A 19,612-nucleotide genomic window follows, 5' to 3' on the forward strand; every position below is an offset into this window, starting at 1 on the left:
AATTTTAATTTTGTAGAGATGGGGGTCTCCCTATGTTGCCCAGGTTGGTCTTGAACTCCTGGGCTCAAGTGATCCTCTTGCCTTTGCCTCCCAAAGTTCTGGGATTATAGGCTTGAGCCATACCCTCTAAACATTAAAAAAAAAAAAAAAAAAAAGGGCCGGGCGCAGTGGCTCAAGCCTGTAATCCCAGCACTTTGGGAGGCCGAGACGGGCGGATCACGAGGTCAGGAGATCGAGACCATCCTGGCTGACACAGTGAAACCCCGTCTCTACTAAAAAATACAAAAAACTAGCCGGGCGAAGTGGCGGGCGCCTGTGGTCCCAGCTACTCGGGAGGCTGAGGCAGGAGAATGGCGTGAACCCAGGAGGCGGAGCTTGCAGTGAGCTGAGATCCGGCCACTGCACTCCAGCCTGGGCAGCAGAGCGAGACTCCATCTCAAAAAAAAAAAAAAAAAAAAAAAAGCATTTACACCTAAACCTTAGATTTCTATAATCTATCCACCTACCAAGCTTCATAGACATTTTTTAAAGAGCAAAGGATATTCTCATTGGAATATGTTCTCTGCCGTCTTGCTTTAAGATGCTGTTTTAATGTGAATTGATTGATGTTGATTTCAAGCCAGGTTGAAACCAGACAGATTCTTCCAACATAAGATCAGTAGAAGTGCTAAGTGGTCCCACAGAGAACGGAGACTTAACTTTGGTGGATTAAAAAAAAACATGACTCTCACAAGCATCATATATAAAGATCTAGCTAGTAATTCTACCAGAAAACCAGGAATATTCTAGATTCAATATGATAAAAATGTTGTATTTCTCAATAGTGTGTTTTTGGACAAATTGAGAATTACCTACTTATAGAGCTTTACAGAGAGCAAATTCTTCAGCTTTATTAAATCTTACCAAAGATTAGGATGTCTTTTAGATTAACTACTGGATTAACTACTCTTTTCCTACCACTACCTTATACATGTCAAGTTTTGTTTTTTTTTTTTAATGGAGTTTCACTCTTGTTGCCCAGGCTGGAGTTCAATGGTGCAATCTTGGCTCATTGCAACCTCCACCTCCCGGGTTTAAGTGATTCTCCTGCCTCAGCCTCCCGAGTAGCTGGGATTACAGGCATGCACCACCATGCCTGGCTAATTTTGTATTTTTAGTAGAGATGGGGTTTCTCCATATTGATCAGGCTGGTCTCGAACTCCCGACCTCAGGTGATCTGCACACCTCGCCCTCCCAAAGTGCTGGGATTACAGGTGTGAGCCACCGCGCCTGGCCAAGTTTTAATTATTTTAAAAGAATACCTTGTTATAGTTTAAACATGAACTTTACAACTACAGAGCAGGTATTATACAATCTGGCAGAGTTTTTCCTGGGACTCTATTAACTTGTGTCTTCCTCACTTATGATTAGTATAAATATTGAATTATGTGATTTTAGTAGCATAAATAAATGAAGATGTGTTTCATCATATTTACAGCTGAAATTTTGATTAAGAAAAACCTGGCCGGACGCGGTGGCTCAAGCCTGTAATCCCAGCACTTTGGGAGGCCGAGACGGGCGGATCACGAGGTCAGGAGATCGAGACCATCCTGGCTAACACAGTGAAACCCCGTCTCTACTAAAAAATACAAAAAACTAGCCGGGCGAGGTGGCGGGCGCCTGTAGTCCCAGCTAGGCAGGAGAATGGCATAAACCCAGGAGGCGGAGGCTGGAGAGGCTGAGGCAGGAGAATGGCATAAACCCAGGAGGCGGAGCTTGCAGTGAGCTGAGATTCAGTCACTGCACTCCAGCCCGGGTGACAGAGCGAGACTCCGTCTCAAAAGAAAAAAAAGAAAAAGAAAAACCTATTTGCTTCTCTGTATCTTTTTCCCTTACTGCTTATCCATTGAACGCTAGGATTCAACACAGGATTCAAACCATATATATGTTCCATTTTGATTTAGCCTAACTTTAAACAGAATTGTAGTAGGATGATGTGCCCACATACTCATGTTATCTTGCCTTTTATAGCTAATTATTTTATGGACCAGAATAATGTGCCCCCCCAACACACACACACATTTTGAGATGGGGTTCTCACTCTGTCACCCAGGGTATAGTGCCGTGACGTGATCTTGGCTCACTGCAACCTCTGCCTCCCAGACTCAAACGATCCTCCTACCTCAGCCTTCTGAGTAGCTGTGACCACAAGCCCACACCACCATGCTTGGCTAATTTTTTATATTTTTGATAGAGACGGGGTTTCGCCATGTTGCCCAGGCTGGTCTCGAACTCCTGATATCAAGTGATCTGCACGCCTCAGCCTCCCAAAGTGCTGGGATTACAGGTGTAAGCCACCGTGCCTAGCCTCAGAATAACCTAAATTATCATGATGCTTATAATATTTCTAAGCTTATATAAAGCTTGATTATTTTTATACCTTTATGATTATACAATAATAATTTTTGGATACCTACTATGTACCAAGTACTTTACTTGCACACTTTCCAATTCTTCCAACTGCCCTGAGCTGTAGATAATCAAATCCCTCAATTTGCAAGTCAAGAAACTGAGGCTCAAAGAGGTTAGGCAAGTGCTTGTAGCTTGTAAACTGAAAAGCTGAGGTCTGGTTCTAGAGCCCCTAACATACACTTTCCATACTGTACCACATTGTTGCTAGAAGTTGTGTGATAAAGAAAACAAAAATTACTGAAAACATTTTCCTAGCTTTTCTCCTACCCCACAGGCTGTACTTTCTTGGTCATCATTGCAAAGTGTGATATGTTGGAGGCCCCCGGGCTCAGCCCCAGATGCTGGGGCTGATACACACAGAATCCTATTCCCTCTACACGTAAGTGCTGGGGACCATATCTCTAGCTTTAGCCTCAGCCTTTTTCCTGAACTCCAGACTCATGTAGCCATTTGCTTATTCTACATCTCCATTCAGTTTTCCGAAGATGTCAAACTTAACCTACCCAAAACCAAATTCTTGATTCTACCCCACAAATACTGTGACATTCCTGAGCCCTCCCTATTACAGTAAATGGTATCACTACTCACCTGGTTGCTCAGGCCCTTTTGGTGTGCTGTGTGACCCCTCTGTCTCTCAGACCCTGTATCCAAACCCCCAGCAAATACTTTTGCCACTACCTTCAAAATATATCTGGAATCGGTCCACTTCTCACCACCCCACAGCTGCCAGCCTAGTCCAGGCCATCCTTCTTTCTTGCCCATCCTTCTACGGTAACTACCTACTTTTCTCCTTGCCTAGTTCCTGCCTGTCAACGGGTTTTCCTCCACCCAACAGTTAGACAATTCTATTAAAAGATAAGTCACAAAAATAAATAAATAAAAATAAAGATAAGTCACATTATGTCATTCCCCTGCTCTAAACCCTCCAGTGGCTTCCCCTTACACTTAGAACAAAAGCCAAAATCTCATTTATCTAACCCTCAAGACCTTACATATCCTGGCCTTGCCTGCCCTTCCCTGCTCATTCTCCTGCTCCAGTCGGATTAGAGGAGCAGCTTTGTAGCTCCCCAAACCTGCCAAGCATATTGCCATTTGCAGAGGCTGTGCATTTGCTGGACCCTCTGCCGGTTACACACCTCCCGCCTCATTCACTGGGTTTGCTTCCTCCCTTCATCCACAACTCTGCTCACTAGGCTTTCCCTGACCCACCCTAAGAGAGAACCCTCACCATTCCATCTTACACCCTCTCCTCTGCTTCATTCCTCCTAATAGCACTTACCACTGTATGACATTCATTTTCATCAGTTTATTATAAACATGTAAGCCCCATGAATACAGGATATTTGTTCGTCTCTGTAGCCCCAGGGCTGTGAACAGTGCCAGGCACATAGTATTGAATAAATATTTGCTGAATTAATTAATGAATAATTTCCTAGACATTAGATCTCTTGCTTTCACTCATTCTCTTTTCACTGAATACATAAATAAACAGTTGGCTCAGTGTGTGTGTGTGTGTTTCATGTTGGTGTAAGCCACTCCTTGCTTATTTAGCCAAAGCTTACATCAGTTTCATAGCAGTAGAAAATAAGGGAGGCTGGGAGCTACATGATAGAACTTATGAACACAAAGAAGGAAACAACAGACACTGGGGTCTACTTGAGGGTGGAGGGAGGGAGGAGGGAAAGCAGCAGGAAAGAGAACTGTTGGGTACCTGGGTGATGAAATAATCTGTACAACAAATCCCTGTGACATGAATTTACCTATGCAACAAACCTTCACATGTACGCCTGAACCCAAAATAAAAGTTAAACAAATTTAACATAATCACGATAGAAAACAGTATGGAAGTTCCTCAAATGATTCAAAATAGAATGACCATATTCCAGCAATCTCAGTTCTAGGTATATAGTCAAAGGAAATAAAATCACTGTTTTGAAGAAAAAAAAAAAATAAGGGAGGTAGGGTCATATTTACCTAATATGTACCCTAGTACTCTGATGAAATCAGGATGCACTAGATGACTTTAAATGCAGAGCTTTCAAGTTTGTTTTCCTTGCTTTTCTCCATCATTTATATGTACTGGGCAAGTCTGGTCAAAAAATAACCACAGAATCTGATACATTGCCTCAGTTTCACCAGTGTAACTGAGAATAAGATTGGGTCTGAGAGGAACAGACCCAAGCAAAGAAGCCTGCACTTTCCTGTTTCCACTCTCAGATCCATCTCGTTTCCATGAGGACTGCCGGGTGCATGGATTTTATTTATTTATTTATTGAGACTGAGTTTCACTCTTGTTGCCCCGGCTGGAGTGCAATGGTGTGATCTCAGCTCACCACAACCTCCACCTCCCGGGTTCAAGCGATTCTCCTGCCTCAGCCTCCCAAGTAGCTGGGATTACAGGCATGCACCACCACCCCCAGCTAATTTTGTATTTTTAGTAGAGACGGCGTTTCTCCATGTTGGCCAGGCTGATCTCGAACTCCCGACCTCAGGTGATCCACCTGCCTCAGCCTCCCAAAGTGCTGGGATTACAGGCTTGAGCCACTGTGCCCAGCCATGGATTCTTTTTATTACACATTCTGCCATATTCTTTTGTATTACAAACCAAGTCATCTGAGTCTCAGGAACCCCACCTGTCCTGCAGGTTGCTATGTATAGCTAAGACCTTCCATTGATCTATTGAGCTGCATTTCTGGCCCTGGATCACCCTTCACACTTTTTAAAAAAATTTATTTTTATCCTATTTATTTAAGGGGTACAGTGTGATGTTTTGATATGCAAGTTCTGATAGGAGAAAAACATGTATTAACACACAGCAATTAAAATTCTAGCAATTGGTAAAGGTTGGCTGATGTTCTTAGAATCATCTAGTCTAGTGGTTCTCAAACCGGATTACTTAACAGAACCACCTGGACTGCCTTTCAGAAATATAGGTTTCAGGTCCTGCTCTAGCTCTGGGGTTGGGATAGAGCTCTGGTGTGTCTGGTGTGGTACATACCACACACATTGTCTCTCTCTCTCTCTTTCTCTCTCTCTCTCTCAGATCACATATATTCCTTGTGATAGTAAGTGTTGTGAAGCAAACAAAGGGCAGAAAAATAGGAGTAAAGATGATAAGAAGGGTTTTCTGAGAAGGTGTATTTAGTCTGTGATGGGAAGTATTAGGGGAAGAACATTTTGGGCAGGAAATAGCATAGTGTGTTCACAGAATTAAAAGCAGACCAGGGTGGCTGGAGCACAGCGAATGAGTAAGGGAAGAGCTCTGCTTCAGTGGGGGGAAGGGGCTGAGGCTGTGTCACAGAGGCCTTGCACACACCAAGGAAGAGTCTGAGTTTTGTTTTGAGTGCCATCATTCTCTTAAGAACTATGGAGAATGGATTGTAAGAGAACAAAAGTGGAAGCTGTGAGACCCAAACAGTTCTCTGATGATAAAAGGGACTATACTGGTGGCATCAAAGATGGAGAGGAGAAGGCAGTTTCAGGGTATATGTTTTAGGGAAGTCAACAGGACTTGCTGACGAAAATCGGAAGTGGAGTGAGGGAGAGAATGGGGGAAGCAAGAATGATGCCGAAGAGGTTCCATTAGAGGCAGTATAGGGTATGGTCGAGTGCCCAGTTCCCTTATCTGCAAAATGGGGTACTAAGGTACCTCTCTGGGTTGGTGGCAGGTTGACATTTGTAAAGCACTTAGACAGAGTTTGGCACATGGTAAAACACTGTGTAAATATTAGAAGTGATTTGGATGATGTTTATTCATCCAAGGTCGCACAGCTGGTCAGCAGCAGGTCCAGGACAAGAAGCCAAGGCTTAGTCTCTTGGTTTAGTGCATTTTATGCTACACTGAGCTGCCTCCTTCAATTTATGCCTCCTTTGAACTTATTTATGCAGACTCTTGGTAGAGGGGTTTGGTCCTCATGGTACACGAAGAATTGCACTTATCATAACACATGAGTGTTGTACCAGACATGATAAATTGCTAGGGTTGGCGGGGCATGGTGGCTCACACCTATAATTCCAGCACTTTGGGAGGCCCAGGTGGGCGGATCACTTGAGGTTGGGAGTTTGAGACCAGCCTGGCCAACATGGTGAAACCCTTTCTCTACTAAAAACACAAAATTAGCTGGGCATGGTGGAGGGTGCCTATAATCCCTGTTACTAGGGAGGCCGAGGCAGGAGAATCGCTTGAACCTGGGAGACAGAGGTTGCAGTGAGCTGAGATTGCGCCACTGCACTCCAGCCTGGGCAACAGAGTGAGACTCTATCTCAAAAAATAAAAATAATAAAAAATAAATTGCTAGGGTTTCCTGCACAGGTAGATGTTCAGATTATTTTGGCTATCCATAAAATGGTGCCATTCCAGACAAAACACAGGGCCTGGATGGTCGGAGGAAGGGGGTGCTGGAAGAGAGATGTTCTGTGTATAGACTGAAGTATTAAAAGAAATATCTTCCAGAATGCGTTCATGTTGTTCAGACGCTTAGACTGGAGTAGGCACATGGATGACAACAGGAGATGGTATTAAGAGTCTTTAATACTGGAAGTTATAGGTCAGTGCATGCCAGGAGAAGGAAAGAAATGCAGCTAAGACTGCTAGTGTAACTCCCCCAGATTGTCAGTTTTCTAGTGATATATCTTAAAGAAGTGTTTGAAGTGCTTCTATCTGTCAGTTTCAACTAAGCTAATTTTAAAAAGTTGTTCTTTGTACTGTGCCTGTCTCATGAACCTCTTCGAGTTTAATGCATGCAATATGTGGGTGAAAATCCTATCAGCCTCAGTCCCCATCCCCCAAAGTCTGAGAAGCAGATTTTAGAAACACATTGTTGCACCTGTGAGGATTTGTCATTTTATTAAATTGGACCTGAGACCATTTTCAATGTGCCTCATCAAAAGAATTTCAGAAAGAGATGAGAGAAAATGCCAGCCCAGCCCTTCCTCCCTCATGTTGATTGTCTGTTTTGTTGCACCTCTATCTCAAACAGCATGGGGAGGACTGTTCTTCATTACCAGGGAATGTGAGTCATTCCCAGATTTGTGTGATTGGGATTCCAAAGCATTGCTGTATCCGATGGTCTTATTAAATCCAAGTGTCAGTGCAGCTTTTCAGACTGTAGGGGAGAGCTCAGTTACAGCTGGTGACCTGGTTCTAGTTACCACACAGAGACACTGGCTAGAGCAGTGACCCCCTCCGAGTACCCAGAATTCCACATGGATGGCTGTTACCAACTGTTCCCAGATTTGGGGGTTTCCTGGTTCACTTCATGGGCTTCAGTACACTTCAACTCCCTGTTTATGTCCTAGTTGGGATCTGTATACTTTAGGGGAAAATGTTCTAGTGTCTGTAGATAAGCTAGTGCCAAGATTAGCCTAGCTTTTTGAGGGTACCTTGTTTCAGATTTGTTCAGCCCCAGAAGTGTTAACTGCACTGTGTCCAGGATCTAGCAAGACACTATCCATTTCCAACTTGGTCCAAACAAAACAAAACATCAACCAAAGAGGGAGGAAACTATGAATGTTGCCAGAAAATTAGTTTGCTCTGTCTTTTCTTTCTTCTAGAGTGTTTCACAGCCAATGGTGCGGATTATAGGGGAACACAGAACTGGACAGCACTACAAGGCGGGAAGCCATGTCTGTTTTGGAACGAGACTTTCCAGCATCCATACAACACTCTGAAATACCCCAACGGGGAGGGGGGCCTGGGTGAGCACAACTATTGCAGGTAAGATGGGACCACTCAGTACTTTAAAACAATAGATATATATCTGGTCTCTTCTTCCAACCCCTTTCATCCCAGCTCACAACTAGGGAAAGTCTTTTGGCCAACTCAAGAGACTTATCTTGTCAGTTTTTAAAATATTTCTTCCACACCTTACACACACACACACAAATACACACAAATTTACCATTGTTTTCAACATGGGTTGCTTTAATGCTGGCTTTCAAAGCTCTGCTTTTCTGTCTGATCACTTCTTTGTCTCTTTTGAAGGGTTTTCTTAGTTAGCCCTACCACCAGTGGACAATACACAGTTAGCAGAGCAGCCTACGCTACTGAGAATGTTGTGGTCAAACAGCACCATCTGTGACCGAAAACTCCCTCTGCTTCTGAGCAAAGGAAGCTGCCTACATTATTCTACCTCCGGCCAGCCCAGGATAACCTTGCTCTGGGAACAGCTGTATCCAACAGATGTGTGCCATTTACTTCCTTTTAGTAGACTAAGGTGTTAACTTCGCTTTTCACCTCCTGTCTGACTCTAGCAGGGGATCTTAACCTGATATCCATGGTGCTTCAAATGTGTATTCACAATTTCCTGGAGATGATCCATAGCTTTGATCAGCTTCTCAGAGTTATCTGTGATTGAAAACAAATTCAGGATCACTGATATGTAGGGTCCAGAACAAAGATTGTAAGCACTTTTGGTTATACATTTGTGCCGCTTATGCCCAAGATCCTGGTAGTGAGACTCATGGTTCAGCAATGCATTGAATTTAATTATTAGTAGGACAGGTGCAAAGGCAGCCTCTTGAGCCATTGGGATAGGGGAAAATGATTGTTGAACTATACACCGTGTCCCTGGTTCTACATACATTGGAATCTCAACCATGGCACTATTGACGCAGCTGAGCCAACATATATTTTCCTGTATTGTGTGGGCCACACTGTTTACCTTCTGCCATCTGCATACCTTTGCTAACACTCTAGGGCCCTTGTAGTTGTCTCAAAGTCACCAGGCCTTTAGTCTATGGTTTCTTTATCCCTATACCTTTGCCTATCTTGTATCAACTGACCATTCCCTCCTAGTTGCTATTGACTTATTTTGTTTGTTATAAAAGTGTTAAAAGCTTGTTCTTAAAAAAAAAAAACTTCTCAAACAGTACAAATATATGTTATTTAAATAGTTAGAGTTCCCCATTTTACCTATTTTCCCTGAAACCCTCCCCACCAAGTCCCAAGTCCCAGAGACAACCAATTTGGGTATTTGCCCCTTCAACATTTTGCTATCTGTTGTCTTTTATTGTTCAAGTTACATGCTCATTAAATAATTCTTTTATATTTTATTTTCCAAGTTATACATGTTAATTTATCTTTTGCATAAATTAAAAAATTAGTCCCACCCCAATTTTTATTACCTTCCCATAGGTTTTCTATTCATAGGAATAGTTGGTTGGGTTGAGAAGAGTGTTTAGGAAGAGAGACAAGTATTTGGTTTTTGTTTTTCCATAGTTACTCATCTTCTTGTTCCACAGTGTCTCTTGGTAGTAGGCTGTTGGTTTATTCCATTGCTCTGTTGCTTCCTATCAAGCAAGTCTTCTCAGAAGAGCTCATGTTTTTAAGTCTGACTTTAAGGTAAATTTTAAGTTTCCAGTGAGGCCTAATTTATGTGAAAAATTTTTCTTTCGTGTGGATTAGCACCCACTTCTACTCACAGGCTCCTAGAAATGTACTGTAAACATCCATTAAGAGAGCAGTGAGAGCCAGGAGGGACCACCTTTCTCCTTAGCCCTGGTCAGCCATCAAATCAAACCCTCTCGTTTGATTTGATGGAATGCAGGAGACCTGAACTATTTAATACCAGTTTGTACTTTGGAAAAGGGAGGCTGAAATTGTTGATTATCACATCAAAGAGTCCAGGCCTTTTGTTTTAGCACTGCAGCAAAGTCAAGGATGAATTTGCTTGTTCTTTATTAAGCTATTCTGATGCTTTTCAATATGGTTTTGACATTGGTAATAAACAGTTTTCTAAGGGCTTTACCAAATAAATACATCAAAGCTGAACACTGAATAAAGGGAGGAAAATGACAGTAAAATACTGTTTAAAGAAGGGCTTTGTACAAGTTTTCCTACTTTGATTTCTCAGCTGACACCCGACACCATGTTTGTTTTGTGTGACTTTTTCAGACCCATCACATTAGAGATGTCTGAGAGTTGGCGAGTGATGGGAATGCACTTTTCTGGGCTCAAAGTAACTGGCTTAGAAGGGAAGGCAGAGACTGGGGAAGAGCAGAGTTGGTGCTGGCACCTGCCTTTGGGCACAAGAAACAAAAGGACGCTTTGTACTTTGGGAAAGCTTATCTTCTAGGCTGCACGGTAGGCTTAGTCCACTCTGGCCTGATAGGGGTTACTCCCAGCTCCTGTTGCAGGATCTTTATGCCCATTTCCGGCCTAACCAGAGTGTCAGCTTTCCAGTGTTCTGAGTCTAAATAAAAGGGGCTTGGAAAGCAGTGAAGAGAGGCAAGGCTTTTCTGTGTGTCCAGTAGCCCCTGCCATTTTATTTATCTGCTTCAGTAGTGTTGCTTGTTATTGTTATGCCACCTATGAGTTGGAAAGACCTTAAAGCGTATTTACTCCAGGCCATTCTCATTTAGAAATGTGAAATAGATCTTTAAAAATATTATCTCCATATCAGAAGTTGGTACCTCATGACAGGATCACAAGTTCTAGCTGAGACTGACGCAGTTTTCTTCAGTATTCTCTGAGGAGTTAGCATTTTGAGGAAGGAATAGCACCCATTTCTAGCAAATGTGAGCCTGATCCTGGTGAAAGCTTGTCAGTGGAGTCTTTATTTTATTTTTATTTTTATTTTTTAATTTTTGAGACAGAGTTTTGCTCTTGTTGCACCCAGCCCAGTGGAGTCTTTATTAAGTGAGTTCTATTTTACTGTTTAAAAATTACACCATTGGAGTATTCAATATAGAGGAAATAAAATAAAACCAGAAAAGAAAAAAGTCGAAATCACCAATAGTTCCAGTGTCTAGAGACACTTTATAAGAGTTTGGTGTACATTCTTTCCTAAATAAGTCTTTTCAAAACATGGGATTATGTCATCTATTGGGTTTTATAACTGCCTCTTTAAAAACACATCTAAGAAGGCTGGGCATGGTGGCTCACGCCTGTAATCTCAGCACTTTGGAAGGCTGAGATGGGCGGATCACTTGAGGTCAGGAGTTGGAGACCAGACTGGCCAACATGGTGAAACCCCACCTTTACTAAAAACAAAAAAAACAAAAATTAGCCAGGCATGGCGGCGGGCACCTGTAGTCCCAGCTACTTGGGAGGCGTGAGGCAGGAGAATCACTTGAGCCTGGGAGTTGGAGGTTGCAGTGAACCGAGATCACGCCACTGCACTCCAGCCCGGGTGACAGAGTGAGAGTCCGTCTCAAAAAAAAAAAAAAAAAAAAAAAAAGCCTCACAAGGCATTGTGAATATATTTGCAAATTAATAAGACTGGTCTCTATATCACATATTCCCTTCTATGGATATACAATTTATTTAACCAGTCCTTTGTTGTTGGATATTTGCTATTTCCACCTGTTTTTTTATATTATAAAAGTGTTTTGTTGAACATCTTTATAGATAAGATTTCCTTAGAATAAATTCCTAAAGAGGAAATTGCCAAGTGGGGGGCTTGCATATTTCTAGGTCCTTTGGCTCTAATTCCCAAATTGCTGCTCTGACCATTTGTGTCAGTTCGCATATTCATCAGCAGCGCTGAGAGCCCCTATGCTCACTCAGCCTTGGAATCTCCACGTTCACATTCAAGGTGCCAGTGCTATTTGGCATGATGTGTGCAGTGGCCATTTGTCCTAGTTATACTACAGTGAATTTGCCTAAACATATATTACCTTTGCTCACTTCCCCCCAAACTCTGAAGTATCTGTCAGAGCAGATATATTTGTTCTTGTAATATTACCATTTTTTCCCTTTTGATGAGAGACAGCACTGAGATACAGACCAACTATTAGAGAGAATACAGAAGCTAAAGCATTTCCTTTTCTGTAAAACTGAAAAGCAATGAACCAGCTGAATTAAAACATCAGGAGTCGGCCGGGCGCGGTGGCTCAAGCCTGTAATCCCAGCACTTTGGGAGGCCGAGACGGGCGGATCACGAGGTCAGGAGATCGAGACCATCCTGGCTAACCCGGTGAAACTCCGTCTCTACTAAAACATACAAAAAAAAAACTAGCCGGGCGAGGTGGCGGGTGCCTGTAGTCCCAGCTACTCGGGAGGCTGAGGCAGGAGAATGGCGTGAACCCAGGAGGCGGAACTTGCAGTGAGCTGAGATCCGGCCACTGCACTCCAGCCTGGGCGACAGAGCGAGACTCCGTCTCAAAAAAAAAAAAACAAAAAACAAAAAAACAAAAAACATCAGGAGTCATCAGTTTTGTCCTTTTCCCCAACAGAAACCCAGATGGAGACGTGAGCCCCTGGTGCTATGTGGCAGAGCACGAGGATGGTGTCTACTGGAAGTACTGTGAGATACCTGCTTGCCAGAGTAAGACTGTAATACCCAATGTGATGGTTTACAGGACTGTGAACACTAAGAGTGCGGAGAGGGAGGCCCGTACCAGAGTCAGGTAGTTAGGCTGGTGGATTTCATGGAGCATGTGAAAGGAGAAGCCCTCCTGGGCTGAGGATTTTCACTTCTCTTGTTGAGGCTTTTCAGGAATAGGAATGCTAATTTCCTTGGCACCTCATTCTAAAGGTATTCCCTTGATGGGTAAGCCCCATGAGAATTCCTACTTTTGGTCAATTTCTGATTCTTTCAGGGATAGAGAGGGCAACCGCTCAGAAGCAGGCTAGGGGAAAAAGTATTTTGTACTTTTTGGAATGAACATCTTTATACATAGTGAAACTCAGTGATGGCACTACTTATTACTTGGATTTGAATAGGTCCCCAGAAGTGATATTTGGTAAATACCTTGTTAAATACCATACAAAGCTGATGTGGTAGTTCTTTTACCCACATTAGCCTAACATGTTCTACTGTTTATAACTCACAACCCAGTTTCTTCAGCCTTTTACTAAAATGCCTGTTTTCTAACTGTTTCATTCATTTATTCCCTGGTTTTGTTTTGTTTTGTTTTGTTTTTTTGAGACAGAGTCTTGCTGTGTCTCCAGGCTGGAGTGCTGTGGTGCGATCTCAGCTCACTGCAACCTCCGCCTCCTGGGTTCAAGTGATTCTCCTGCCTCAGCTTCCTCAGTAGCTGGAACTACAGGCATGTGCCATCATGCCCAGATAATTTTTGTATTTTAGTAGAGATGGGGTTTCACCATGTTGGCCAGGATGGTCTCCATCCCCTGACCTCATGATCCAAAGTGCTGGGATTACAGGTGTGAGCCACCGCACCCGGCACCTGTATTCACTGTTTATTATATGCAAACTACAAAGACAATAGGATACGCTGACCTTCGGGAGTGTATGGTATAGGAGGAATCTTAAAAAGATACAGTCATGCACCACACAAAACAGACCACATATACAATGGTGGTCCCATATGGAGTATTTAAACTGATTGTTCAGTCAGTTACAGATCACACTTCTTTTTCTACTCTTCTTTCTTCCTTCTTTCTTCCCTTCTCACTACTGCACTTGACTAATCTTTTTTTTTTTTTTTTTGACACAGAGTCTCACTCTGTCGCCCAGGCTGGAGTGCAGTGGTGCCATCTCGGCTCACTGCAATCTCCACCTCCTGGGTTCAAGTGATTCTCCTGCCTCAGCCTCCCAAGTAGCTGGGATTACAGGCATGTGCCACCATGCCTGGCTAATTTTGTATTTTTAGTAGGGACGGAGTTTCTCCATGTGGTCAGGCTGGTCTTGAACTCCTGACCTCAGGTGATCCGCCTGCCTTGGCCTCCCAAAGTGCTGCGATTACAGGCATGGACTAGTCTTTATATATGTGTATAAAGATTATAATGGAGCTGAAAAATTTCTGTTGCCTACTGATGTTATAGTGCAACACGTTACTCATGTGTTTGTGGTGATGCTGGTACAAATAAACCCACTGTACTTCCAGTCACACAGAAGTATAACATATACAATTATATATAGTACATACTTGATAATGATAGTAAACAACTATGTTACTGGTTTATGTATTTACCATACTATATTTTTACTATTATTTTAGAGTATATTTCTTCTACTTATTAAAAGTAGTTAACTGTGAAACAGCCTCAGGCAGGTCCTTCAGGAGGTATTCCAGAAGAAGGCATTGTTTTCACAGGAGATGACAGCTCCATGTGTGTTATTGTCCCCTTCCAGTGGGACAAAATGTGGAGGTGGAAGACAGTGATACTGATGATCCTGACTTTGTGTGGCCTAGGTTATTGTGTGTGTTTGTGTCTTAGTTTTTAACAAAAAAGTTTAAAAAGTAAACGAAAGTAAAACATTTAAGAAATATAATAAAAAAAACTTATAGAAGAAGGATATAAAGGCTGGGCATGTTGGCTCACACCTGTAATCCCAGCACTTTGGGAGGCTGAAGCGGGCAGATCACTTGAAGCCAGGAGTTCCAGACCAGCTTGGCCAACATAGTAAAACCCCATCTCTACTAAAAACGCAAAAATTAGCCAGGTTTGTTGGCATGCACCTGTAATCCCAGGTACTTGGGAGGCTGAGCAACAAGAATCACTTGAACCTGGGAGGCAAAGATTGCATTGAGCCGAGATCATGCCACTGCACTCCAGTCTGGCCAACACAAGAGTCTGTTTCCAAAAAAAAAAAAAAAAAGAAAAAGAAGGATATAAAGAAAGGAAGAAAATATTTTTGTACAGCTATACAATGTGTGTTGTAAGCTAAGTGTTATTATGAAATACTCAAAATGCTAAAGTAATTAAAAAGTTTATAAAGTAAAAAAGTTACAGTAGCTAAGGTTAATTTATTATTCAAGAAAAATAGTTTTTAATGAATTTAGTGTAGCCTAAATGTTCAGTGTTTATCCAGTCTACAGTAATGTACAGTAATGTCCTAGGCCTTCACATTCACTCACCACTCACTCACTGACTCACCCAGAGCAACTTGCAGTCTTGCAGGCTCCATTCATGGCAAGTGCCATGATACAGGTAAACGAATTTTTATCTCGTATGCAGTATTTTTACTGTACCTTTTCTATGTTTAGATATGCTTAGATACATAAGTACTTACCATTATGCTACAGTTGCCTACGGTATTCAGTACAGTAACATGCTGCTCAGATTTGTAGCCTAGGAGTGACAGGCTATCCCATTATAGACTAGGTGTGTAGTAGGCTATCCCATCTCAGTTTGTGCAAGTGTACTCTATTATGGTCACACAACAACAAAATTATATGACCATGCAGTTCTCAGAACGAATCCTTGCCTAAGAGATACATGACTGTACTTTTAAACAAGGTAGAGAAAATACTGTGTGTAGAAAGCTCTTGCAGAAGGTTTGAACCACAGAAACTAAAGGAAGATCTGGTTCTATAAGGAGTCTATTAATGTAGTATATATAATGTATTTTAAAATATGCCAAAAGAGCTCAGTGCCTAGAGCTGAAGAAAAAGACAGTGCGTTCATAACATTCTATCTGGGTTATTTTTTTTCTTATTATTTAAACCTACCCTCTGCCTTGCCATCTTTCTCACCTCTCAGGTCAGGAGGCTTGTATATGGGACCCGGGAACCCTTTCACTAGTACCTGGAATAACAGCTGAATTCTGAGGCCTTCAGGGGGAAAGGCGGCCCCCTACCAGTGCTGCAGACATAGTGCTCACCTTTTGTAATTTAAACGCCCAGATGTCAACACTGCCTGGCAGTTCAGGCTTAGCTTCACTATCCTTCCAACCTGAGTGTGCCTTCTTCCAGTCCCCAAATTGAGAAAACAGTAAAGACCAGAAGAATGGGCTTTTGCTCAGTCTGCTTAATCAAATTTTTAAAATGAAAAACATCTCATTTGCCTCTAGTTATGTAAAGAAGAAAGAGGCAGAGGGAGAGGAAAGCAGATTTTCCTCGGTCCATTTGTTCAACACAAAGATAGTCTTTTAGTACCAGCCTGTGTCATTCTCTTGGGAGTGGTAAAGAGGGGGTTTCAATCTGGGCACTTTTATTTGGAAAGATAATCTTCGACTTGTATTTCTAAAATATAATCTGGGCCAATAGGAGCTGATTCATGTGGTCATTGAAACCAGGTTCCAGAAGAGATAATTATAACAAAATGCTATAAACCACTTAGTATGCGTCTAATTTGTAATATTTACCAGATATGCTTTACTGTTCCAAAAAAGGAAAATTAAATATTATTTCAATTTTTCTGTGGCCCCTTGATAACCCTCTAAAATCTCTAAAGCTAGCCTTGAGTTGGTCTGGGCAGAGATTTGTAGAAGTTGGGAATGAGAGCTTTATAGTACCTGGTTTCTGGGGATAGAGGGTGGGTGGTGTCTGGCTTTGGTTCTTTGGAAAACCCTTCAGTTTACCCTGTGGGGACCAGGGCTCCCCATCAGGCTGGACCTCAGACATAGAGTCTGGCAGCATATTGTGCTTCCAGTGTGTCTGATTAACATAGTTGAGCAAAATCTCTTGTGTAGTTTGTAGCAAGAGACGTTGGTAATTGCCTGGCGGATTTAACAGAGATACAACCTGCCTATTTTAGGCCACTTTTGCCCTATTTCTGAATGTGGAGTCACAATTTTCATGAATAATACTAAACCTCTGCATGAAGCCTGCTATTCATGATTAGCATTGAACTTGTCATACAGAAAAAGCCCTGTGATATGATCAGATTCCTGGAAAGTTCATATCTGAATATAACAGACCCAGCAGGAGCCAGGGAGAATGAATATTTAGGGACAAAGCAGAATCTGGCTGAATGGTGGGCCATTGTGTGGAAACCAGATCTCTGCCCCTTGGTGTGTTATGTGTAGAGCTACAACAAGCAGGAGGCAGACCTGAAGTACGACTCAAATGGGAGCAGAGGGAAATCTGAACTGCTCTTGACCTGCAGAGCACGGAACAGAACTTACCGTTAAAAGAACAACTCAGAGATAATTGGATTTGCCCCTGAAACTGCTTCTGCCAGTATGTTTCTCAGAAACCCTAAGTTCTCATTGCAGCCAGGAGAAATTCAGACTTCAAAAGCAAATTCCAGTGCCATCAGGTTTAACATGTCTCTAGATCCCACACTTTAGATCTCTAAGGCCTGTTGGTTTGACTATTGAGAGCTGTCTTGTTTGCTGAAAAACATTCCCCCAATTTCTGCAAATCCAGCCATAAAAATTCATCTTTGAATTAGGGACATTTGAATACAGACGAGTATTGGATCATATTAAGGAATTACTGTCAATTTTATTAGGTACGATAATGGCATGGTGGTTAAGTCCTTTAAAATTACAGATACTGAAATATTTGTGGTTGAAATGACATATTTGGGATTTGTTTTAAAACAATCCAGCCCCCCAAAGAGTGACTAGGTGGGGGTGAGGGAAATAGATGAAACAAGAATGGTTTTAAAAAAAGTGGATATTCGTCGATGCTGGGTGATGGGTTCATTATTCTTTCCCACTTTTGTGTATATTTGAAACTTTGCATAATAAAAAGATAAAATTTAAAATTATTTTATAATATTTTAAAGAGTACATAAACACAGCATCCTGAGTATCTAGATTCAAATATGTAACATGATTAACCTAAATTGTAGTACTTTTTTTTTTTTTTTTTTGAGACAGAGTCTTGCCGTGTCACACAGGTTGGAGAGAAGTGGTGAAATCTTGGCTCATTGCAGCGTCTACCTCTTAGGCTCTAGCGGTCGTCCCACCTCAGCCTCCTGAGTAGCTAGGCCTACAGGCACATGCCATCACAGCTGGATAATTTGTGTATTTTTTGTAGAGACAGGGTTTTGCCATGTTCCCCTAGCCGGTCTCGTACTCCCGGGCTCAGCAATCCTCCTGCCTTGGCCTCCCAAATTGCTGGGATTACAGGAATGAGCCACCGCGCCCAGCCAATTGTAATACTTTTACACATAGCCCACAAGTATCTGACATCATTGTTAAAGTTAGTTATTAAAGTTTTAGTTATTAAACTTGTTAAAACTATTAGTTATTTAAAGTTATTTAAACTATTAATTATTGAGGTTAAAGTTAGTAAATAAAGTTTAAAAATCACAAGAACTTGGCTGGGTGCAGTGGCTCACACCTGTAATCCCAGCACTTTGGGAGGTCAAGGTGGGCAGATCACCTGAGGTCAGGAGTTCAAAACCAGCCTGGCCAACATGGCGAAACCCCATCTCCACTAAAGATACAAAAGTAAACCGGGCGTGGTGGTGCACATCTGTAGTCCCAGCTACTCGGGAGGCTGAGGCAGGAGAATCACTTGAACCTAGGAGGCAGCGGTTGCAGTGAGCTGAGATGGTGCCATTGCACTACAGCCTGGGTGACAGAGCGAGACTCCATCTCAAAAAATAAATAAAATCACAAGAGCTTTAGACATATTTTGAAGTTATTAGTTGTGTCAAATGACATTTCTTAAGCTCTGACCATCTGTCAAACCTTGTACAAAATGGGGCCACAAGGATAGTGTGTTCTGCAGCCTGTGGGGAATCCTCAGTCTGAGACCGAAGACAGACACATGAACAGATAAGCATATGCAAAATACTCTATAATAAGTGAGGTGAGCAAAAGTTGGGAGCACCCAGGAGGGCCATCTGTTTGGCATGGTAGGGAGGCAGGTGCTACTGTCTGTTGAAGAGGGCTTCTGGAAAGAGTGGGGTCTTAGTTTAGGTCTTCTCTACTTTAAAGTACATCCAGTCACCTGGGATCTTATTAAAATACAGATTTTTTTTTTTTTTTTTTTTTTTTTTTTTTGAGACGGAGTCTGGCTCTGTCTCCCAGGCTGTAGTGCAGTGGTGCAATCTTGGCTCACTGCAAGCTCCACCTCCCGGGTTCATGCCATAAAATACAGATTCTTATCAGTAGGTCTAGAACAGGCCTGTTACATTTCTAACAAGGTTCTGGGATGCCAGAGCTGCAGGACTCACTTTAAGGAGCAAGGTTCTAGATGTTAGGGCTGGATGGGGTGGGGGTAGTGAGGGCATTGGAGGCAAAGGGAGCAGTTTGCGCCTATGCATGTGCGTGTGCGTGCACACATACACACACATACACACACACGTGCACTGATGAATTCCAAGCAAGTTGGTGTTGCTGAAACATAAATTTTAAGATGAAGAGGGCAGGAGATGAGGTCTGAGAAGCAGACAGGGCTAGATGATGTCAGGTCTTATGGTCTGGGCATGAAGCCTGGACCTGATCCAGGAAGATGGTGATGAAGCTGAGGTGAGGGCTGAGTGTCTGAAGGAGACATTTTTCCATAGTTCCTTAAACCTCTGTATTAGGGATTTGGGTCAAGATTTCCCACTTTTAACCTATGATAAGTT

At 42.3% G+C, this 19,612-nt stretch overlaps 1 protein-coding gene across 4 annotated transcripts in view; it reads left to right on the top strand.

The window, feature by feature from the left end:
- Positions 1–19,612, top strand: part of LOC105487277 (kringle containing transmembrane protein 1) — a 143,176-nt gene that overhangs the window by 14,827 nt on the left and 108,737 nt on the right. For all 4 annotated transcript variants that reach the window (XR_011614047.1, XR_011614048.1, XM_071080356.1 and 1 more), the window contains exons 2-3: positions 8,005–8,167; positions 12,628–12,719. Coding sequence is in view for 2 of the 4 variants with exons in the window: in XM_071080356.1 (XP_070936457.1) it covers positions 8,005–8,167; positions 12,628–12,719 (255 nt within the window). In the remaining 2 variants the exon portion in view is untranslated. The remainder of the gene's footprint in view (positions 1–8,004; positions 8,168–12,627; positions 12,720–19,612) is intronic.

Source organism: Macaca nemestrina, chromosome 15, assembly GCF_043159975.1.
Source record: "Macaca nemestrina isolate mMacNem1 chromosome 15, mMacNem.hap1, whole genome shotgun sequence".
In the NCBI taxonomy this organism is placed as follows: domain Eukaryota; kingdom Metazoa; phylum Chordata; class Mammalia; order Primates; family Cercopithecidae; genus Macaca; species Macaca nemestrina.